Here is a 24,285-nt window from a genome sequence, read left to right on the forward strand (position 1 = left end):
CAATCACAGGGTTGCCGATCAATGTTTCTACTATCGATGCGTAGCCCCTTTTAAGCCACCCAGTGATCTCAGATCACTTCATCCAGCTATACTAATCGTCAACAACAGGTGTGTTCGGAGAACCGGATTAGCGAGCTCAAAGTTAGCGCGATGATTTGATCTTGGATGTGTCATTTGATCTTGGATGTAGTAAGCGAGGTACGAAGAACGGACCCCTGGAGGGTAATTGGTGGTAAACAAGGGGAGATGAACAGCAGGTGTGTCCTAAAGGAGAAGGCAGGGGCAGAGAGAGACAAGGGGAGGGGCAAAAAAGAAGGAGGAGGAGAGGGAGAGGACAACACCACGCCCACACACTCCCAAAGCCTCACAGGATGTAACAACGTTTACACTGAGTAGCAGTGGTCCCAGTGGTAATAACCCCCAAGCTGGGCAAGAGGCTCCAGCAGATCCCAGGAACAACATCGGAGATCTCTGTCCAGAAGAGTGCAGGAACAGCTAAGATACTGCGCAGGACCCTCAAGCTCCCAGGCCTCTGGTAGAGGACCCGAGCTTGAAGGATAGACCGCCCTCAGCGAGAAATTTTTATATGTAATAAATCTGATAGAGATCTGAGCCTTCAGCATACTCTCAGTGCATTACATTAACATTAACATTACAGCTGCACATTAGAGCTGTGAAACTTTAAACCACACTTAAACATTATCAGAGGCTTAAAGTGCATTCCAGTATCTGCAGCTCCAACTGTGTGAAAGAGATTAAGCAGCAGATTAGGACCAAATACATGCGAGTGTCAGTGATAATATGATGCACAGTCTGTGCTGCTGTGGCTGTTTGCATATATAAATCCACACCTTCAGCAGAAAAGCTATATCAGGATTTATCAGGAAGTCAAAGAACTAGTCAAACTTTGGTGCTTCCAGCAGATTTTAAACTGAAACTCTGAACATGAGCAGGTAATATGTTCAGCAAAGGTTACCTCATTACCTCAGACACTGAAGACTTTAGGCTCAGCTTAGCTTGCTAAAACATTCATTTCACATTTATGATCCTCCACTCTGGTCACATTATAATCAAGGGATCTATTTGCTCTAACATCAGTTATGTCACTGCAGACAGAATATTTTAGATGCTACGTCAGGCGCTGTTCAAAGCACGCAGCTTTGATTTGGTTTAAAATCATGTTTTTCTTTTGCTGATGACTCTCTGCTTTATGTCCAGAGCCTGATGATGTCAGGTTGGTGGGAGGAGCTAGTCGCTGTGCAGGTACACTGGAGGAGAAACATCAGGGAGAGTGGAGATGGGTGTCTGGGTTTGACAGGATCCTGGATGAAACAGATGAAGTCTGTGAACGTCTGCACTGTGGCCCGTTTGATTATGGAGGACTCATAAAGTCCTCACAAACATCTGTGTGGCAGATCAGACCCGTTCAGGCTGGATCTGCTCTGACAGAATGCTCAACATCAGAAAAGACTTTGTTCATCCTGAATCTCACCTGCTCAGGTAAGCTGATCACTGATTTCCTCTATGACAGTCATGTTTTCTGTCACTGAAACAGTCGGTGATCTCTTGTGGGCTGAACTACAAAGTTCATGGATTTTTTTTAATAAAGAGTGACCTAATGTGTCAAAATGTAATACAAAAAGGAAACAGTCAAAGATTTCTTAATTTTACTGGAAGTAAAAAGACTGATTCTAACAAACTGCATTTTTCCATCGGTAACTATGACAACAAGTGGACTTTTAATCTGAGACACTGAGTGGATTAGCGATCCTGTTTTACCCTACAAGAGAAGAAGAAGAACACAAAGTTTGGCTTTGATAACTTGTGAATGAATCTGAACTTGTTCAAAGCAGAAAGCTGAGAATCTGGACCCAGCTGGGTTCAGTCCATGGTTTAAGTTTTTAAATCTTAGCAGGTGTGGTTGGATTATGTGTTTTACAGTTCATCGTCTGTTTTGGGTCCGGTTCCTTAGGAAGCAAAAAAATGCTGGATTATTTCCAGCCGAAAACAGAAATTCCCAAACACAAAGAAGCTTCTTCTTTCTGCTCCGATCTGTTCTCACTTGTTATTTTTATGTAGACATAAGCACATTTATACAGTGGTAAATTTCTTTCTTTAATTTTTCATTCATTTAAACTACATAACACTTTTCCTATCAGGGGTCAATAAAATGTTTCTGGTTCAGTGTAATGAGCTGACATAACTGGGACTGAATGAAACCATCTGTTAAATGAGACTGGACTCATGAAACTGAGATGACTGTTTTTTGTCAGATCCAACAGATCCTGCAGCTCATAACGTCACTGCTGTCGTCCTGCTGGTGATTGTGCTGTTTATGATCGCTGCTCTATGTTTCTACTGTAAGGTACTGAAAAGATCTGAAGCTCTCAGCCTGTTTATTGCGTTGAAGACATGATCAATGCAGTCAGTCTGACCTGTGCTGTCATGTCTCCCCAGGCCAGCAGGGGGCAAAAGCCAAGTGCACCTGACAGCACTGAGCTGGTTTACTATAACTTCAGTGTTTGTTCAGCTGAAGGAGGGCCGACTAAAGAGGAAGGAGCTCAGGGAGCAGAGGAGGATCTCCATGGAGATCATCTCACATCCAGATGAATTTTTTAGCTGACACACAGCCGTCCGTCCTGTCGAATAACACAGCTGTTTTCTATTGAACACAAACGCTCATCGCCTCATCTTACACGACACTGGAAAGTCTGGGAAAAGCTAACTGGATTGGATTGGACTGGACTGATTATTGTCTATTTATATATCAATATATGGTGTAAGCCTTGAGTGCAGACTTAGTAAAGTAGAAATCTATTCTGATATCTTGATAAACTCAGTTTACAGATTAGGATGCAGAGAAGGAAAGCTGGAAAACCGGTGGCAGCAAAGTGGTAAGCTTGGAGGAGGAGGAGAGGAGGTCTGTCCTCTCTGTCTGAGGACAAAGCAGAACCAAATCTGTAAAACTTGGGAGAAGAAGGAGCTTGACAAAAGAAAAAGGAGGGAAAGAAGGAGGGTTAGAAATAACCCGTCCTCACTCAAGAGCTGGCTGATGGGTTCTTTATTCTCTTAGAGTTTTGGAAGAAAACAGAAAATAAATATGAAAACAAGGAAAAACCTATATATGTTTTTTACTTTGAGCCTTTCCAGTTCCTGCTGCAGGGTGCAGGTTTGCAAACAGTGTAAATGTGATAATAAAATCAAATCTGAGAAATTGAAAGGGGCAGTATTCTTGGAACTTAGCAAAGGATTAAGTAATGTAGACCATAAACCATAATGTAAATCATTCATGTCATGACATGAATAAAGGTATGTGTCCAAGTTTAGAGTGACTGAAACTGTAGAGTTTGAATAAAATCACTGAACTGTGTGAAAAACGGACAGAAAAGGATGTAAATGTTTTATTTTCTCCACCTTTACTTGGAAAAGGGGAAGGAAAGGAAACAGAAGGTGATAAGAGGACAGAGATTATGTAGGATGTAAAAGCAGGAAGTTAAACTGAATGTTTAAGAAATGCTGTGCAGAGATATCACAAAGATGTTAATGGATGATATTTAGATTGTTTCCAAATAATGAGGCACACACTGACCCAGGGCCATCAGGAAGAACACTGGAACAAAGCCAGCACAGTGACGTTAGCACTGAGACCTGAAGGTCAAACCAAGACATCTTCTCTGCTTTACGCTCAGTTTGTTTGTTTTTATTGAATATTTAAAGGGTGAAACAGTTGGAACAATGTGTTGGTTCACTCTAAAATGTTCCACACCATCAGCTTGGTTTACAAAAAGTCTGATTTCCTCCTCTGAATCTTTTCTTTATGTAGGTCTCTTTAAATCTGTACATGGCTCCTGCTCATGTCATATTTATAATTCAGTTTAATAAATTAACAGCTCCGATGTGTTTCAGACAGATTTCTGTTCATAATCAAAAGTTTCTGCATATTTAAATCCGTCACACACAAATCTGTGATTTAAAACCATTATTAGGAATCATGTTCCTCTCAGCTGTGTTACTGAAGCCTGCTAAAAACAAACCATCACCTTTACACTCGTTAGCAAATATCACCTGTAAAGAACTTCACTCAGTGGCCACAAATTATTTTGTTAAAAAAAATGGAATTTCTGGACCTTTTGTTTACCACAAAATATTCTGAGTCTGTTTTTTTGATGACTAATAAGCAGAAGAATTTTTGCCTCGGTGGTCTGAGATTAGGGTTGGGAATCCATTATTAATTCTGCTGATTGATCCAGTTCTTTATCTTGACCCAGCTGTGTAACAAGAAACAAATTCACCTCTGCAGATTTTCAGCATCAACACATTTGCTTCATTATCTGATGTTGTGAACAGAATACTTCCTACAGGTCAGTGACTTCAGTGCAGATTACAGATTACACACAGCTCTGAGCACCATGTCTCAGTCTGTCTGTTGCCTCATTGCATCGTGTTAAATTTTAATGCACCTTTTCTTAAACTGTCTTCAACACTGAGAGTAAGTGAATACAACAAAGTAGCCTTTGAACAATTCCAACACTCTTACTAAAAAGGGAATAAGACTGAACCAAATATGGAACATATGAGGTTGTGGTCCAGAGTCAGGCTTGTCCGCTGCCTTTGAGACATTCTTATTATATCAAATTGTCCCTTTCACCCTGGTGCCAGCAGGGATTAGGTGGATGATTAGACTCTCTCTCCTTGGGGGTTTATACTTTGAGTTTAGGGTCTTAGTGATCTCCCTACAGATGTGAATAAATACTAAACTCATTAGAATAGAATGCCAACATGCAGCTATACATTTCTAAACCATTGTTCCCCCCTCCTCAGAAAACTCCTTTTGTGGTTAACTTATTTTAAGAAGAACATGATAAAAATGTTGCCTGCGTTTCCATCCCTACTTGAAATAATCATTTTGGATCTTTTGATCTTTCTTCCCCAAATGTAACTTCTTCCTGTCTGCCATGACTTATGCCACCGATGTCAAATGCCACTAAATATATTTCGCTGCTGCATGTTGTCACCACCTGCTGGGATCAACAAAGGAACTATTTCTTTTGATAAGTTCAGAGGTGTACTAGTTTTCTACAAAGCTAATGCCTGGTGGTATTTTTCTTCTGTTTTTTTTATGCAGGCCTACTTACTTAAAGGTATTTTTTGCAGAATTTAATTAAACCTTTCACCACCAGGGGGCAGCATTTTACCAGTGGACACATGCTGCTGTGCTGCCCTGCTCGGACTCAGCTGCAGCAGAGTGACAGCAAAGGTTTCTTCACACTGACAGTTTTCAATCATTTTGGAAGCTTTAAAAATGTAACCGCATGAATTTATGAGAATTACATTTAATACAAAACACAAGGTTCCTGCCTGTAGACATGCACATCACTAAAGGACACTGCTTAGCCTTAAGGATTCAGTTCAGGTACAATTTAATACTTTCCAGGTATGGGGAAAAAGTCCAGTCTGACAGTCTTCAAGGACAGAAATGGTTTGACTAAGATAACATGAAACAGTTACTGACATCTCCTACATGAACAGCAATGAAACCAGTTGTTGATTCTGACTACATTATTCATTTCCAGGTCCAAAGGCTCCTCAGCTCGCAAAGCAAACAAATTCTAAGGTTTCACTGAGATTTAAAAAATTGTCCAAATTCTTAAGTTAGAATGATCATTGTGTTGTTCTCCCACATGATGTCTTAAGACTTAAAAAGGTAACATCAATGAAAATGAGGATCTAAAAGTTTTAGTGGAATTAGAAGTTATCAGGAAGTTAGCTTTCTAGTTTCCATTTAAAGATGATTTACCAGTTCTGATTTAAGTCTTCCTAAAAATCTAAATCGTACAGCTCTGAATATGATTAAGTAAAACTAAATAGCAGGAACATTTGGAGTGTTAGTGAAGTTCAAGCTAGCTGACATATACTGATGTACTGCATTTTGGCTGGGCAAATATAAACAAATTAGCAGCGTAAAAATGGAGGATGAGGGTTAATTTGACAAATGACTTCTGAATACTTAATCGAATCCCCGCTCCAGCTCAAGATGCTATAGGTCTGCTCAGTAACACCGGCTCGGCAGGTACAACATAGCTCTATTAATTGGCGCTCGAATACTCTGCAGCTTTCTCGAATGACCTCGTATGAGCCTGAACAAAAACTGAATTGCAGAACTGAAATTGAATGGTGCGAAGTGAAACTGAAAGCAAGAGCTACATTTAAAGAAGGATGGAATAAATTAAATTATTCATTTTCAAAATATAAAATTCAGTTTCAATTTAGTGATGATCATTTTCAAACCAGTACATTGGATTTCAAATTAGGCTAATTCAAATTCAGTTTCAGAAGCTTTTATTCAATCTGAGCAATTTAAATTCAAATCTAACTTATTCAAATTCAGTTTCTGATGGCACAAAGTTCTACCCATAAACACGTCATATTTAACTAACATCATCTTCAAATGAAGTCTCATTTTGTTTGATCAGCAGAATAAACAGCAGTAAGTGTTCAGGTGTCTGTGCCTCAGGAGGTGAAGCGGATCATCTACTAATTGGAAAGTCAGTCAGTCACATGGAGCCACCTCCTCTACATGGATAACATCACGCTGTATGCCAAGAGTGAGGAGACATTGATTCACTGTTCCACACTACCATGTAGTTGGATGGTAACTAAGAGAATCAAGGCAGTCCAAACTGAGGGGACTGAACTACCAGAATGCAACATTGCAGACATCGAGGACAACTACAAGGTCCTGGGAATCCCACGGACAAATGGGAACCACGAAGAGGTCGCTAGGAAAGCTGCAACCACCAAATACCTGTGGAGGATAAAATAGTGTGATAGTGAAGTGGTCAGGTACCCTGCTGGGATAACAAACTGGCCAAAGGAGGAGGTAGAAGCCACTGACGTCAAAACAAGGAAGCTCCTGAACATACTTGGAGAGATTCAACTCTGTGACTGTACACTCGTGTACTTAGTGAATACCTCAGGCAGCAGAAACCCAAGAAAGAAGAGGAGCAAGAGGAGGGGCCATCATGGAAGGACAGGCCACTGCACGGTATGTACCACCAGCAGATAGAGGAAGTGGCTGACATCCAGAAGTCCTACCAGTGGCTGGACAAAGCTGGACTGAGCACAGAGGCACTAATCATGGCAGCACAAGAACAAGCTCTGAGCACAAGATTCATAGAGGCTGATGTCTACCACACCAGGCAAGACCCGAGGTGCAAGCTGTGTAAAGATGCTCCTGAAACAATCTACAACAAAACAGCAGGGTGCAAGATGCTAGCAGGCAGTGTGTAGTTATACTAACTGATAGCATCATCGGGAAGAAGCAAGGAAGCTCTGAGCACAAGATTCATGAGAAACTTGAGAAATACCAAGGGATGAGAGAGGAGTTAGAGAAGATGTGGAGGGCAACGGCTAAAATGGTGACACTAGTAATCAGAATTCCCAAGCTAGCTGAGTGGCTCCAGCAGATCCCAGGAACAACATCCGGGATCTCTGTCCAGGAAAGATACTGTACAGGACCCTCAAGCTCCCACGCCTGTGGTAGAGGACCTGAGCTTGAAGGACACAGAGTGCCCACAGGGAAAGTGGGTGATTTATTATGCCATCCCATTTGTCATGGTCTGGAGTCTAGTGCCTCCTTTTTTATGTTTTGTGATTATTAATGTTCCTCAATTTAGTTAGTTTCTGGTTATTTGTTATGGTTTCTAGTGTTCAGGTGTTACTGTGCCTCCGTTGTGTCCCCTGTGTTACCTCTTGTCATCCTTGTCAGGACGTTCACAACGTTTCCTGTTCTACTTTGACAGTGTGCCTTGTTCAGTGTTTTGGAGTTTCGCTTCTTCTCTGTCTCATCTTGTGTGATTAGTCTCAGCTGTGTTCCCTGCCTGTCTGCCATTCCCTCTGTGTGTGTGTGTATATGTATAGTCAGGGGTGCTCATAAGTGGTCCGCAGGTGCGCATTCGATGTCAAAATAAAAGACCCGCACCAGATAAGAAGTTGCAACGCGCGTTTGCGTACATATAAAAGGCACTGTTTTTGTCAGCTAGAGTGGGATTTTCACGGCATATTCTGCACCACATCTCTGTGCGTTCATCATTTGTTTGAAGCCAGCTCACCTCCTGCAACCACTTTTCCGAGAATACGCACTTCTTTTGCAGTTCGGACTCCTTCTGACATTTCTTTGGAGGTGGAGGAACAGCAAAGTAATTGCTTAAAGGAGCTTGCTTCCTCAACATCTTTAAGAGTTCTAAACAAATGTCTGTCCTCCTCCAGAAACACTTATGTACGCAAACGCGCGTTGCAACTTCTTATCTGGTGCGCGTCTTTTATTTTGACAGCAAATGCGCACCTGCGGACCACTAATGTGCACCCCTGTGTATAGTGTCTGTTTTCACCTGTTCCTTGTCGGTTTATCTGCGTTTTCTATTGCTTGTCATCCTCTGTGTTTCTCCTCGGTGTTTCCATGACTCATGTTCGTTGTTCCCAGTGTCAGGGTTTTTGCTTTGTTTTCTATGTTCTCCGTGTTATTTTGTTTAGCTTCTCCCAGTTTAGGTTTTGTTTCAGTTCCTCCCTTCGTTCAGTGCTTTGAAGTATTTTGTACAGCCACCAAATAAAGGCTCACTTTCACTTTATGCCTTTTTCTATTTCTCTATTTGTCTGCGCTTTGGTCCACACCTCTCATCTCCACACGGTTTGCCCTTGCAAACCTTGACACTGTTCTTCTGTTGTTCTTGTTGTTGTTGTTGTTGTTGTTGTTTTTTGTACAGTCAGAAAGAAAAGGTAACGTTTCACCTCTTCATCCATTTCCAGTTTTTAACCCTACATCAGAACTCGCTGTCATAACATTTTCATACATTTGGTCTGCAGTGAGGATTAAAAGATGTTTTCACACACTGGTACATTTACAAATTAAATGGTGATGATTTAATGAATCTGATTCTCAATCTGAGTTAAATGTCAGTTTCTAAAACTGTCATTCAGCACTGAGTTCAAGTAGAGTCACAGACCCGAAGCCGGGGTCACACAACCATCCATCCCACCCCTTCCTGTTAGCAGAAATATACGTAGGAAAGCACACGATGGTCAGAGCAGAGAGACGTGTAGCTGGACATGGATCACCTGTTAGTGTTGCTGCTCCTGTGGAGCTCAGGTAGGACACACACACACACACACACACACACACACACACACACATACACACAGACACAGAGTTCAGTTTTTAAAAACACCTTCTAGTTAGAATCCTTCAGACTTTGTAAAATCAAAGCCATATTTAATATGTTGTCATTCATTCTTTGCTTTTATCTGCATGTCAGATGGGTTTGTATTCAGTGATGATCTCTGTGCAGCAGCTCTCACTGTAAGACTCCTTCACTGATGATGAGTCACAGTTACTTTACTCATGATCAGAAAGTAACTCAGTAAGCTCTGATCTCATCTGATCTCTCACACCTAAAGACTGTTTCCACCAGCTGGGGCTGATTTTAGTCTCTAACGATCAGACAGGAGCACAAACTGATGTACTATGTTATCCACTACACACCACACTTAATGCCTGCTCAGTAACGACTGCACATTCAGACTTTGAATAGTGTAAAAATAAAAAGGGGAAACATCTACTGTCACGATATGAAGAATAACAGCTTTATTATGAAATTAACTGTAAGAGCACTTCCTGTTTCTGTGAGAAACAGGAAGTGTTTTGCGGAGTTTAGGAACTGACCCATTCGAGCGGGAGCTACAACAAGTATCTACAATCCTAGACCGGAAGAGTAATTTCCTAGCAGGGTTATATTGGTTAGACTCTATTTCTAATAATTCTGTTTGATAAATACATCTGTCAATCCTCATGTTTATGAGCATCTATTTCCCTGTTAAAGTTACTGCATTAGTCAATTAACACAAACTGAACACTATGAAGCCCTGCAGGGTTTCAATACACAGAAACCTTACACACTGCAAATACTGTAAGACATTCACAGAATTATAAGTGCGCAGGACAGAAACACTGTTTGGTGTTTATGTCGAGATTTTTCATGAGCACTTTTACCCTGCAAGCCAGAATCACCCAGTGACACACACATTATTACAGAGCTTAATTTATCTTACACACACACACACACACACACACACTGATGGATGCATCAGAATAATCTGGGGTTCAGTATTTTGCTCAGTTACACATGGGCTGGAGGAGCTATGGGTCAAAAAACTGACCTGATCAGTGGATGCTCTACCTGCTAGAAATCACATTTTTGCTGATTTGTTTCTCCTCAGGACTTCAAACTGAAGGAAAACACAGTTCTCCAGGTAAAAAGAAATCGAAAAAAATAAATACAGACCAACAGTAAACTTTGAAGTTATTTTTTTCAGAAGTTCACTTCTTTACTGATGACTCTGCTTTCTGTTTAGAGTCTGATGATGTCAGGTTGGTGGGAGTAACCAGTCACTGTGCAGGAACTCTGGAGATGAAACATCTGGGAAAGTGGAGACCAGTGGAGGGGTATCACTGGACCCTGAAAGAAGCAGCTGTTATCTGTCAACTTCTGGACTGTGGCTCTGCTGTTTCTGTAGATTGGAGATACGAGTCCCCATTAAGATCTATGTGGATGATGAACTCTGAATGTATTCAGTCTGAATCTGATCTGACGAAATGTGTAACATCAGATTCATCTTCTGCTATCATGAATCTTACCTGCTCAGGTGAGCCTGTCACTATATATCACAAAACTGTAAACCTGCAGATTCAGAAACACACCAGCTACAATTGTGACAGAGCAGAGTTTCAGGATTCCTCGGGACCAGTCACCAACCTGCTCTAAATGATTCTTCTTCAGCTCAATAACTTTCTGAGCTCCACGATTCAGTAGCAGATTCTTTGGTTGTCATCATGACAGAAACTAATGGCTTATGTGGTGGCTGTAGCTCAGGTAGCAGAGCCCTTACTAACCGGAAGGTTAATAGTTTGATCCCAGTTGGGCAAGATAGTAACCCCATGTTGCTCTCTGATGCATCCATCGGAGTGTGAATGTTACATAGGAAGTGCTTAAAAGAAAGTGCTTGGGTGAATGAACAGGTTGTGTAAAGTGCTTCAAGTGCTAAGACAGAGTAGAAAAGTGCTATATAAGAACCAGTCCATTTATCATTTACTGGCTACAAATTTGAACAGATGAGTTCATCCTGGGTTTTTCAGCATCATCAAACTCACACAGTGCTTAGTCTGAATTGTACTGCTTCATAACAGTTGGCATTTAGATTCCCTGCCCTGTGGCCTCTGTGCAGATCTCTCAAGAAAGTTGAATATGCTGTGGACCTCGCTCTCTGTTTCAAAACATGTTGAAGATCATCCAAAGGTCTTGAGGATGGGGGAAGTAAACATAAAAGTGTCCAAGTGAAAAAAAAAAAAAGACAGGAGGAAGAATTGGGTATAAAAAAAAATAACAGACACTTAAAGAGACAGCCAAGCTGATGTTATCACCACGGAGAAAGAAGGAAGCACTAAATGTAATGTGTCAACTGTTTTCTCTCTGGCCATGTCCTGTCCCTCAGCCAGCTACCAGAGCTGACTGCTTAGTGGAGTCAGCTGCACTCATTTTACTGGTTCCACAAGAAAAATAAGGACAATACTACACATCCAAAAAGGAGAATCCCAGTAGGCTAGGGCTGCAATAACAGCCGCTGGCTTATGGAATGTAAATGTGATGCTAACATGTTAATGATGAAGTCATGTTGGAGTTGTGTTGAGTTTGAATCAGTGAATAGTTGTTTGCTGCCATCTTTTTCTTGTGTGTCTGCTGTGTCTGATCTCTCTGTTTGATCTTCTCTGATGTCTCCAGACTCTGTCAGGCTGCTGAATGGTTCCAGTCTGTGTTCAGGCAGACTGGAGGTGAAGTCTAACCAGAGCTGGTCCTCAGTGTGTGAAGCTGACTTTGACCAGCAGGATGCAGAGGTGGTCTGTAGGGAGCTCGGCTGTGGGCCTCCTTCGGACCTCCAGGGGGCGCTCTATGGTGAAGTGGAGGCTCCAGTGTGGCGCAAAGAGTTCCAGTGTGGAGGCCATGAGTCTGCTCTCCTGGACTGTAGAAGCTCAGGCTCAGCTCGAAACAGCTGCTCACCTGGCAAAGCTGTTGGACTCACCTGCTCAGGTAGAAGAGGAGCTGCAGCGTTGATGTGGTTCAAACTCACTTTATTCTTTTACTGATGACTCTCTGCTTTGTGTTAGAGCCTGATGATGTCAGGATGGTGGGAGGAGCTAATCCCTGTGCAGGTACACTGGAGCTGAAACATCTGGGAGAGTGGAGACTCATGTATGGCTTTGACGTCACACTGAAAGATGCAGCTCCTATCTGTGAACATCTGGAGTGTGGATCTGCTGTTTCTGCAGAAGGAAGCACTTCATTCAGACTAGGGTGGAAGATCAGACCTGACTGTGTTCACTCCAGATCTGCTCTGAGGGAGTGTGCAACATCAGGTTACTATGAACCCATCCTGAATCTTACTTGCTCAGGTAAATATATTGTTGATGTTAGCCATATGACATCATATATTAATGTACTATTTTGAGACACTCTATGTCTGGTCATGACATGATAGTCTCAGAAGTCCTCTGAACTAAACAAAAGCAATACAGATCTGATTGTTTTTGTCTGAAGGAGTTTAATGTCAGGCATTAATAAACACACACACACACAAAGTAACTCCACCAGAGTGGAGTTACTTTGTGAGGACCATCTCTGGTTAGACTTCACCTCCAGTCTGAGTGTGTCAGCTGCAAATGTTTTTACACTGGAAGAAGAAAAAATATTTGAAGGAGAGATTCAAAGGCCTGAAATGTGCCACTAATAACTGGTGGTTAGACACTACCTGGACACCTCCCCCCTCCAATACACATAACAAATCTTTGGTATTCACCACATCACTCTTTCCATAACAAGAGGTGACAGAGAAGCTTTTAGGCCTCCCACTTCTGTTCCATGATAGATGTTCATGGTGGATATAGATAGCCGCCTTTACTTCTCCCTATCCATATCTCTCCATCACCCTGCTCAGTCCAAAATGTGAACTGTGGTAAAGTCAAAACAGTGTCTCTTCTCCTTTGAATGCAGATCTACAGCTGAGTCTTGTCCTGTGGAGCTGACTCTTCTGTGTTGTTCCATCCATCTGTGTTTCTTTGGTTTCTCCTGTGTAGAAGTCCGAGCAGTACTTATAAATACATTGTTTAGCTTGTGTTTAGATGTTTTGTCGTGTCGATGGACCAAGTTGTTGCTGGGTCTGAGATCCCCTGAGAAGTTATGCTTGGAAAAGATTTTTGATTTTCTCCAACAAACCCGCCACATAAGGGATGACACTGTTGTTCCACCTGCTCTGTCTCTCCCTGCCTGATGTCTGAGGTTCTGTTTCATACCTCTTCAATGACTTAATGAAGACTCAGTTTGAATAAACACATGTTTGTAAGTGTTTGTTCCTATTCTTACCCTTCCTCCTTAAAGCTAACAGGTGTCTTGTCAAAACCACTGTGACTCAGTGGTTTTGGTTTTGATTATTATTATCTTGTGTTTAAGGTAAATTCTTGTTTTCATGTTCTTTGGGGTTGGATTTTGGTTATATTTTGAGCTCCTTCTGTTCTGTGTCTCTGTGCCTTCCCCGAGTCTCCATCTGTAAGTTCAGTCTGTGTGTTTCCTGTTCTACTTTGAAGGTCAGTGTCTCAGGTTAATGTATTCTGTTTTGCTTCCATCAGGCTCCTCAGGTTTGATTGCTCCCAACCGTGCTCCCCTTGAGTATCTAATTTCCTTGTTACTGCCTTTTGTATTTAAGCCCTGTGTTCTCCGTGTTTAGTGTTGCGTCGTCAATGTCTCATCCTGGAGCTGTATGATTTTCTCTGTGTTTCCTAGTGTCTCAGTTTATCATCCCCAGTCTAGTATTATATTCTGTATCGACGTTAAGCCTGCAATAAAGAAGTGATTTTTGAGTTCAGTTCTGTTTCTGTGAGTATTGTGTTTGGGTCCTCACCTGCCTACACACAGTCTAAACACCTAATAACCCCAAGTTTGTCTTCTTCTTATGTGCAAGGAATAAACAATGGCCAATCAGTATCTCTTTTGAGGCACTGACTTGACAGCTTGCATGTCCTCTCTCAGTGCTCTGGCTTCCTCCTTCACTCCTGAGCTGTGTGTTAGGTTAACTGATGATTTGACACTGGCCATAGGTGTTAACATGCACAAGAATGGTGGTCTTTCTCTCTTTGTTTACACTGTGACCTGTCCACGGTGAGCGCAGCCTCTCATTACGGGCCAGCTTTGATAGGCAACGCCCTTTTGTGAACCTCTTCCCTTATTTCCCTGTATTTGTTTGATCTTCTCTGATCTCTCCAGACTCTGTCAGGCTGCTGAATGGTTCCAGTCTGTGTTCAGGCAGACTGGAGGTGAAGTCTAACCAGAGCTGGTCCTCAGTGTGTGAAGCTGACTTTGACCAGCAGGATGCAGAGGTGGTCTGTAGGGAGCTCGGCTGTGGGCCTCCTTCGGTCCTCCAGGGGGCGCTCTATGGAGAAGTGGAGGCTCCAGTGTGGAGCAAAGAGTTCCAGTGTGGAGGCCATGAGTCTGCTCTCCTGGACTGTAGAAGCTCAGGCTCAGCTCGAAACAGCTGCTCACCTGGCAAAGCTGTTGGACTCACCTGCTCAGGTAGAAGAGGAGCTGCAGCTTTGATGTGGTTCAAACTCACTTTATTGTGTTGATGTATGCTAAATGATAAATGACTCTATCTTGCTCTTGACGAAGGCGGTCGCATTTTTCTCCTCTCCTCCTCTCCCTTAGCTTCCCTGCTTAGCCTCTTATGTCCTTGTCTAGTCTCGTGTTTTTCTTGGATTACTTCTCCCTGGAACAATCTCTCGCAGTCTGTTTTCTAAAACCTAAAAGAGGAATTATGGATTTGATCAACTGGTCTCTGAATGCAATTGACACCCCTTTCTCAACGAGAAGTCTGGGCTTGGGTGAGCCTGAGTGTTGAAGATATCTACCTATTCGGAACCATGGTAACAGGGTTCTGGCTGATCGGAGCTGGCTTGGCCCTGGCTTATCGAAGAATTAAGAAAGCGGAACCGGCTGTTCAAACCTCCACAAGGCTGCCCGCTGGGATTGAAACGATGGGACGAGGCGTGAGTTTCTCAAAATGGGCTCATTGAGTGCAGCACGGATAAGATCTTGGAAAGGCTACGGCTGCTGTGAATACTCAGAATAAGATCTCTGAGTGCAGACTGGATTACATCTCGGAAGGGCTAGCTCGGAATAACATCTCTGAGCGCAAATTGGATGACATCTCGGGGAGGCACACTGTCGTGAGTTTTTCAGAATCGGCTCCTTGAGCACAAGAATGACAACATCACAGAACGCAAGTATGGCGAAGCTCGCGGCTCTCCAACGGAGATTGAGAGACCAGTGTTGGACTGTAGAACTGCTTTGAAATTCATATAAGCTGTTCGCACTAAAGTAAAAAGCACCATCACTTCATGCGGATACCTTCTCGGTGCCAGCTGCGGTCGCAAGGCTGGAGCTGTACAACAACACCCTGATAACGACTGTGTTTAGTCTGTTCCTTCCCATTCCATGCAAGGCCACCTGGGTTGGCTGGAAGACTGTTTACTTAGCCTGGCAGGGTGAAGGACACTGTCTCAGCTGAACTCTGGACACGCACACACACACACACACATACATATACACTGATATGCACACACTCATCCCCCCTCCCTTTCCAAACGCCTTCGACGCTTATTCCCTTCCGATGCTGACGGTGGATCATGGAGACCAGCGCATAGGCTGCAGGCCCGGATGTACTGTCTAAATCGGCTGTTTCTCACCCTTTACCCGCCCCTGTTGCTTGTCATGTGTTTCTTTGGTGTATTAAGAGTTTTTTTCATGTGCTATGTGCAGAGGTGTTTTTCTGTTCTCAAACTGATCTCCTGTTGGAGCTCAGTCTGGGGAGTTATTTTTTCTCCTTATCTTTCCTCGTGTGGTGCTTTTTCCATGTTATACCCCTCTGACCTGTCTTCCCCATGTGATGTTTTGTGTAATGTATGTATGGTCGGAGGGTAAGATGGCGCCGCCATTGCGTGCAATAGGTCGGCAGCCTTATGAAATTTCCCCCTTGTGGGACTAATAAAGGTATATCAATCAATCAATCAAATCATCCAGGTAAAGAAATCAAAGAAGTTGATTCTGTGTATCTGGACGTAGCATTTTCAGTGGGAGAAACGTTTCGTCACTCATCTGACTGACTGACTTCTTCAGTCTCAGCTGACTACAGGTTTTCTCAACGTTATAAACAGCACATTCACATAATGACTGAAACTAGCAACACTGGTGAACAATGGGCTATTCCTCCTTGGTCCACCCCAAGGATAGAGTCCTGTGACACAAACAGAGTAATATAGTGTACGCTGTTAAGTGCTGGGAAGCTGATGCCATTATTTATACATCAGGGAAGCCAAACAACCTCTGGCTCAGCAGATGGCACAACACACAAGAGCTAACTGGTCATGCTAGGACTCGTCAGTCTATTTACACCTACAGGCCAGTGGACACTCTTTCAATCATGAGGATGTGCACATCCTGAACAGGGAGGAATGCTGGTTTGAACGGGGAGTCAAAGAAGCCATTTAAGTGAAAAGGGAAAGACTGCAGCCATTCCCCAAATCTCTGTGAATGGTACTTTGGTCTTTGCTCAATGGTCATTGCAAATGTGCTGTTTATAAGGTTGGGGAAACCTGTAGTCGGCGAAACATTTCTCCCACTGAAAACATTTAGATGAACAGAATCAACTTTTTGGAAACTTACTTTATTCATTGACCGATGATTCTCTTCTTTCTGTTAGAGCCTGTCAGGTTGGTGGGAGGAGCCAATCGCTGTGGGGGCCTGATGGAGCTGAAACATCTGGGAGAGTGGAGACCAATGGAACACTTCCACTGGACCCTGAAAGATGCAGCTGTTGTCTGTGAACATTTGGACTGTGGTTCTGCTGTTTCTGTAAAAGTGGAACGCAAGCGTTCGTCGAGGCCGTCATGGAGGATCAGACGCGACTGTGTTCCATCTACATCTGGTCTAAGAGAGTGTGCAACACCAAGCTCCACTACTTTCATCTTGAAGCTCACCTGCTCAGGTAGGGATATTGATGACATAATCTTTGAGATCATGTATGAAAGCTATGTAACTGGTAGAGATACACAGCAGCTAGGATAGCCGCAAACTGTCTCCAGCACTCATGACCTGGCTGACCTTCAGAAATCCTCTAAAACAACCTCCAGGCAGCCTAACAGCTTTATATAATGCTGATTTCAGCAGCTGCTTGTGGACAAGTGCAGACACCAAAACTGAAGATGGAGGACTTAGTACTGTAAGTGAATAAACAGGCTTTGAGTATTTGTCTTGAGAGGAGCTGGACTAACAGCATGAAGTCCAGAGTTCAGTTTCAGGTAAATGGGAACCTGTGACTGAGCCTGAAATGTAACTGGGAAATGCTGAAGTGGATCTGAGCTTGTTCAAGTTCTGCCTGTGCACCTTCAACACATAAAGGTATATTAATGATATAAAGATTTCCCATCAACACGATATTTTTAAATACATATTACTTGTTTGTGGGTGTTTCTTATATCTTACTTTTTCATTTTCATACATTGGGGAGTTGTTTTTTCCCAAAACTTTTATGATTTACTTTAATTTTATGCAGACAATTTTGAATAAATATTCTTGATTAAGGCCAGAGGGAAGTGGTGTTGCCAGGGAAAACCTGCCCTCGTAAGCAGAGACAGCATCTGTGCCACTCTGCATGGTCCAGCTCACACATGCAGAAATAATCCGAGGTTCTCTCCTCTCATCATGATCCATTGCTGCCATCTTTTTCTTGTGTGTCTACTGTCTCTGATCTCTCTGTTTGATCTTCTCTGATGTCTCCAGACTCTGTCAGGCTGCTGAATGGTTCCAGTCTGTGTTCAGGCAGACTGGAGGTGAAGTCTAACCAGAGCTGGTCCTCAGTGTGTGAAGCTGACTTTGACCAGCAGGATGCAGAGGTGGTCTGTAGGGAGCTTGGCTGTGGGCCTCCTTCGGTCCTCCAGGGGGCGCTCTATGGAGACGTGGAGGCTCCAGTGTGGAGCAAAGAGTTCCAATGTGGAGGCCATGAGTCTGCTCTCCTGGACTGTAGAAGCTCAGGCTCAGCTAGAAACAGCTGCTCACCTGGCAAAGCTGTTGGACTCACCTGCTCAGGTAGAAGAGGAGCTGCAGCTTTGAAGTGGTTCAAACTCACTTTGTTCTTTTACTGATGACTCTCTGCTTTCTCTTCAGAGCCTGATGAAGTTAGAATGGTGGGAGGAGCCAATCTCTGCGAGGGCACGGTAGAGCTAAGACATCTGGGAAAGTGGAGACCAATGGAACACTTTCACTGGACCCTGAAGGATGCAGCTGTTGTGTGTAAACATCTGGAGTGTGGCTCTGCTGTTTCCATAGGAGTGCGAAGTGAACTTCTCGGCAGGCCTTCATGGTGGATCAGACATGACTGTGTTACATCTTTATCTGGTCTGAGAGAGTGTGCAACACCAAGTTATATTAGCCTCATCCTGAAGCTCACCTGCTCAGGTAAGAATATTAATGACATCATCCATTAGATCATTTATTAAAGCTGTGTAGCAGGTTAAGATACACAGCAACTAAAATAACACCAGACTGTCTCCAGCAGTCATGACCTGGCAGAGCTTTAGAAGTCTTATATCCCAATTTTTCCATTTTCTTCAGTTGGGGAGTTGTAATATAAGAAACATACGTCAGTTCAAATGTGTCAAATCTGGCTTTTGTCCAGGTCCCGTCAGGTTGGTGGGAGGAGCCAGTCGCTGTGAAGGAACAGTGGAGCTGAAACATTGGGGAGAATGGAGACCAGCGATTGACTATGATCTGAGGAAAGCAGCTGTTGTCTGTGAATATTTGGACTGTGGCTCTGCTGTTTCTGCTATAATCAGACCAAAGTCCTCACCTGCAGATGTGCTGGAGATCAGCTCTGACTGTTTTCAGTCTGTATCCACTCGAAGGGCGTGTGTAGCACCAAATGACTCCAACTACATCTTGGATCTTATTTGCTTAGGTGAGACCATCTCTGACATCTTATATGACATCAGCCATATTTCAGGGTGTTTCGCCATCTGTCGCTGTGATACGTGGAGGAATTTCTAACAGCTGACAGGACACAGCTGGAAGAAGCTGTGTCCTGTCAGTGTTTATCACCTGTTTATCATTTTCAACATATAGTTAATTTAATGTCAGCTACTATTATCTGTGTGTGTTTACAGACCTGCTGGTTCAGCCAATCATCTCTGTGTCCTTCATGAATGGGGTTTTCGAGGCCCAGCAGCAGGAGCTTCAAGTGTCCAGGGGCTCTAGCTTTACCATCAGGTGCTCCATCCAGCCACAGTACCCAGGAGGCTCCTTCCAGCTCATCTTCACCTCCTCCAACACAACATACAGCTACACCCAGCCAGCTGTCAATCATTCTGCCCACTTCCTGTTTCCTGCTGCAGAATCCACCCACCAAGGAGACTACAGCTGTGTTTATCACATCTACGTTTTTTCTCATAATTTCTCCTCTGAGAGCCGCCAGCTGTCTGTCACTGTGTCAGGTAAGCTGAAGCAGAGATGATGATGATGATGATGAAATATCAGTTTAAATATCTGTTTACACTCTGCTGTGAAAAAAAAATATCAGTCCAAACTGAATGAAAATGACCTGGAAACAACCCGTGTGACTAAGATTGAAAGTGTATAAATGTCAATAGAAAACACTGCTGTGTCACATGTGTTAGAAGCACATCTGTCTACATAGAACGTTAAACCCTGATAATCCTGTCATGGTCCAAGATCATGATTTATTATAAAGACAGAATGAAATCACTGCTGTTGCTGCAAGATGAGTCCAAATGAGCTGAGAACATGTTGGAAAGACAATGGTCTCACTTTAAACACTGACAAATTCTTTGTTAGTTTGTGGCAAAAGATTATCAGGGATGCCAACATGGGTCACACCCTATTTGGTGCTTTATGGTTTCATATTTTTAAATTTTTCATTCCCTAAGCTGTTTTAGTGTCTTTTATCCCAGAGCTCAAAAGGAACATACTTAAATATAATAAATTTATGCTTAGAACAAAGTATAATAAAATTAGTTTTTGGTTGATTTTTGTTGTCACAATGCTTCTTAACCATTCATTTTATGCCATTAGAAAGGCTGTTTTTTATGCTTCCACATCCGTGAGTATGTGGCAGCATCTGTGGGTTGAGCAGCAGAGCTGAGTATGTGAAACACTTTCTACATCTGCTCTGCCAATGCCATAGTGATCATATTTAACAGTCATTCAAGAACAAACTGTTTGGATTGGGCGGACGATACACCACAGTACAGTGAAAAGGATCATTATTCCTGACTTTAATAATCTGCAGTTAAAATGATGAAAACATTTCCAACCTTTGCTGAACAACATGAGAACCAGCTTCTAAACAGTGCACTGAGACCTCCTCCTCAACCGGACATCCGTGTCATGTTTGAACAATTACCTAACAGTAGTGATTACTGTGGTTTTGGGGTTCTGCCCAGGACTCCTCTGCAACTGTCACACCACCCTCTCCGTCTCACTGCATGACATAAAAACAGTTGCCATTCTTCAATCCAGCTTAGCACACCTGCTCTTCCCCTCCTCTGCAGCAGCAGCATCTTTTGCATGTTGTCTTATAAAATTAAAACATTTTTATCACCTTTCTTCCACATTCTGATGTTCAGTTTGAACTTCAACAAGTCATCTTGTTTACATGACTAAATGCATTGAGTTGCTGAAGTGGCTATTGAGTAGATTTCATATATATATACTCTACACCACCACTGTGACACACACACCAGGTAGTCTAGCAGCAGGCTGTCTCCAGCAGCCTGAAGCGTCTCCTCCTTCAGATCCACAGCTTTCTGCTGGTGTCCAGCAGCAACTCTGGGCCACAGATTTGAACAGAACAGTTCATTTGGGGTTCATTAGTATTTCCACGCTCAAGTGTCATTCACTAATTTACATAAGATTGTGGCTCTGAGGCAATTGTGGCTCAAGAGTTGGCAGTTCGTCTTGTAATCGGAAGGTTGCCGGTTTGAGCCCCGGCTTGGACAGTCTCTGTCGTTGTGTCCTTGGGCAAGACACTTCACCCGCAGCCTACTGGTGGTGGTCAGAGGGCCCGGTGGCGCCAGTGTCCGGCAGCCTCGCCTCTGTCAGGGCAGCTGTGGTTACAATGTAGCTTGCCATCACCAGTGTGTGAATGGGTGGCTGATTGAATGTAGTGTAAAGCGCTTTGGGGTCCTTAGGGACTAAGTAAAGTGCTATACAAATACAGGCCATTTACCATAAGAGTTTTACTCTGGGTCACAGATCTTCTCAGAAAATCACAAAAATGAGAACGAAGCCTGATCTGTGCTGTCATGTCTCTCCAGGCCTGCAGGAGGCAGAAGCCGAGCACACCTGAGAACACTGAGCTGGTTTACTGTAACTTCAGTCTTTGTGCAGCTGAAGGAGCAGAAGACGACCTCCGAGGAGCTTGTCTCAAACCCACCACAGACTGGTTTCTGCTGAACCCACATTTACAATCAGAGAACAGTTTCAGTACAAATGAAACTTGAGACTTCCTCAAATTATAAGTTTTACCCTTACAGATACAAACAGTTCTCATCTTTGAGTTTTCCAAACATTTAAATTAAAGTCTCACTGACTCAGTGATGAAAAATCCATTTTATTTTAAGAACTTCCTTTTCCTTTCCAGTCATCTGTGTCTTTGATCCATTTGGTACTTTCCACACGACTTTCATTTCTTCATTTTCCACAGATACCAAATATCAACATTTCATTAAACGTGTTGTCAGCAAAACTTTATGTGTCGATTCTTCATCATAAGTTTACTTTTGAACTATAATCATAATTTAATCATGAGATTATGGAAACAATCAATTTACGGTCACTTCATTATAAGTTTAAACTTCTATGCAAATAGACTTTCAGCTTAATATATTTCTTATTCTTCAGCTTTTTAATATTCCTGTGTGATCTTACCTCCACCTCCTCTCGTTGGTTTCCTTGGTGATGTCTGAAGGATGGGTGATAATCAGCTCTGGATCTTCTGCTGCTGGTTCAGGGGAGGTACAGTGAGATTCTGGAGCAGGATCTGGGTTCTGTGATGCAGGGTGGGCCTGTCATGTGTCTTTCTCTTCTTCTGTGTGGTTTTTTTTTTTTTGGTTTTTTTTGTTTAGAGCTTTCTTCCCCAGGTTTCTCATTTCAGTTGGAGTCCTGTGAGTCTTCTTGTCTGGGTCTGTGACTCTGCTGTTTTTAGGGCCCTGTGAGGTCCATGATCTTTCCTGGTTCTATCTTCACTACCTGTCCTTCTTTTTGATTCCTGTTTGTCAGCCACAGATCAGATCCTAATCTTCTTCTTCCATCGCGACAGATGTTTCAGTTACTAAGAGATGTCTGCAGGAGAGAGGAGGTTTGCAGGAGGAGCTGTAATCAGCATCCACAGCTATGTTTGTTGCAGACGTTTTTTTTTCTGTGATTTTCGAAAGATGACAAAAAAAAACCACAAGGGAGGACTTCATAAATATCTGCTTTAACTGAATCATCACACTTAGTCTTTCCTGTGTGTGAGATACAATGAGTATGGTTTCTTTAAATTCTTGTCTTATTTGTATTAAAATGATTTTATTAAAATAATGTTGATCGTTACACTCAGACATGTCTCATATGATGAAGCAGAGCAGTGGCTGTGAATAGATCATATTTAACTGACGTCACCTTCAAATGAAGTCATTTTGTTTTATCAGCTGTTGTATTAACTCCTCTTTTATTACACACTGTTATCAGCTGAATTGAGGCGAACCCTGATGTTCTTCTTTAATCTCAGTTTTCTCCTCCTTTAGCTCTTTCCTCCTCTGTGCCTCCTGCTCATCAGTCTTTACTTCCTCACACCAGTTTCGTTAAACACAGAAGGCTGTGCAGAATAAACAGCAGTGAGGTCTCGGGTGTGCGTGGCTCAGGAGGTGGAGTGGTTCATCTACTAATGGGAAAGTTAGTTATTTGATCCTTGCCTCCTCAAGTATGCATGTTAAAGCATTGGCTGGAGAGTACTGAACTGTCAGAGTATGAGAGTGTGAATGCAGACAAAGTGCTCTAACAGTGTGTGTGAAGAGGCTAATGCAGCATCATAAATTTTCAGAGGAAGCAAAATCTGCATGATGAAGCAGGATAAAGTCAGGCAGCGCTTTTTCCTTCCATCAGCGATTAGAGGTCAAGAGGGAAAGACGAGGAACTGGTGAATGCTGACTAACCTTCTTTATGAGCTTCACTATTTTTGAAAAGTCATTTAATAATTTATCTGTGCTGTTTATATGAAGCAAAACTGCTTCCTTTAGCAGGTTTTTACGGTTTTTGTTTCAGTTCTGCTGCCATAAGCACAGATAATCATGCCTGCTTCATACCACAGTACCTGCATGTAATTTGGTTCCTTTTTCTTATTAATTATTACTAATTTAACTTTAACTGTATTTTTATTTTAATACAGGTTGTGTTTTTTATTGTTATAGCTGTTTAAATAATAAAACATATCTTCTCTTATCCTCTTCTTCTGAGTCATAAAGAAAAGTTTGCACTTCAGCCCTTCATCCATTTCCAGTTTTAACCCTATTATCAGAACACACTGTCGTAACATTCTCGTACATTTGTCCTGCAGTAAAGAAATACAGATGTTATCAAATAACATGAGTTAAAATTTCTGGATTTTTGATGAACACTGGTAATTTACAACTCTTTCTGAGCTTTTATCTTCAACAGGGAAGAGAAATTATGGAATATAAAATGTGGTGACTTTTTTCCTCTTAAAACTGCTTTGTAATCCCACCTTCAGCAAACATTTGGAAAATGTAATTTCAGATTTTACATCATTTGTAGAAATAGTTACTGCTACATTTGTTGCCAGTAAAATTTAGTTTTTGGTGTTGATTAAATGATGTGAATTTAATGAGAATGACAGAATTCCAGCATCAGTTACTGCTGACTACTCTGTGGGATGTTGGGGTGGATTTAGATGTGCTGTTGATGGACGGCATGTCTGATGGACAGAAAAAAAGACCTGAATTCAGAATGAAAGATTCTGCTCATCACGTCTATATTTCTGTCCAAAATAAACAAACTAAAATATGGTTTCACACATGTATTTAAACCAGAGTCCTTCTGGGTCAAAATCTACTTGACT

At 42.4% G+C, this 24,285-nt stretch overlaps 1 protein-coding gene across 3 annotated transcripts in view; it reads left to right on the plus strand.

The window, feature by feature from the left end:
• The first annotated feature begins 9,041 nt into the window (after positions 1-9,041).
• The window catches only part of LOC116311837 (scavenger receptor cysteine-rich type 1 protein M130-like), a 36,186-nt gene continuing 20,942 nt past the window's right edge, over positions 9,042-24,285 (plus strand). Inside the window, exons 1-8 of one of the 3 annotated variants that reach the window (XM_039615119.1) lie at positions 9,043-9,145; positions 10,273-10,305; positions 10,408-10,698; positions 11,832-12,137; positions 12,215-12,499; positions 14,364-14,669; positions 16,855-17,139; positions 17,934-18,239. In XM_039615119.1, coding sequence (XP_039471053.1) covers positions 9,106-9,145; positions 10,273-10,305; positions 10,408-10,698; positions 11,832-12,137; positions 12,215-12,499; positions 14,364-14,669; positions 16,855-17,139; positions 17,934-18,239 — 1,852 coding nt within the window. In that variant the 5' untranslated portion in view covers positions 9,043-9,105. Of the gene's footprint in view, positions 9,146-10,272; positions 10,306-10,407; positions 10,699-11,831; positions 12,138-12,214; positions 12,500-14,363; positions 14,670-16,854; positions 17,140-17,933; positions 18,240-24,285 lie in introns of those variants that run through there. The other 2 variants (XM_039615120.1, XM_039615121.1) reach the window with 2 other exon arrangements.

Source organism: Oreochromis aureus, linkage group 7, assembly GCF_013358895.1.
Source record: "Oreochromis aureus strain Israel breed Guangdong linkage group 7, ZZ_aureus, whole genome shotgun sequence".
Classification (NCBI taxonomy): Eukaryota; Metazoa; Chordata; class Actinopteri; order Cichliformes; family Cichlidae; genus Oreochromis; species Oreochromis aureus.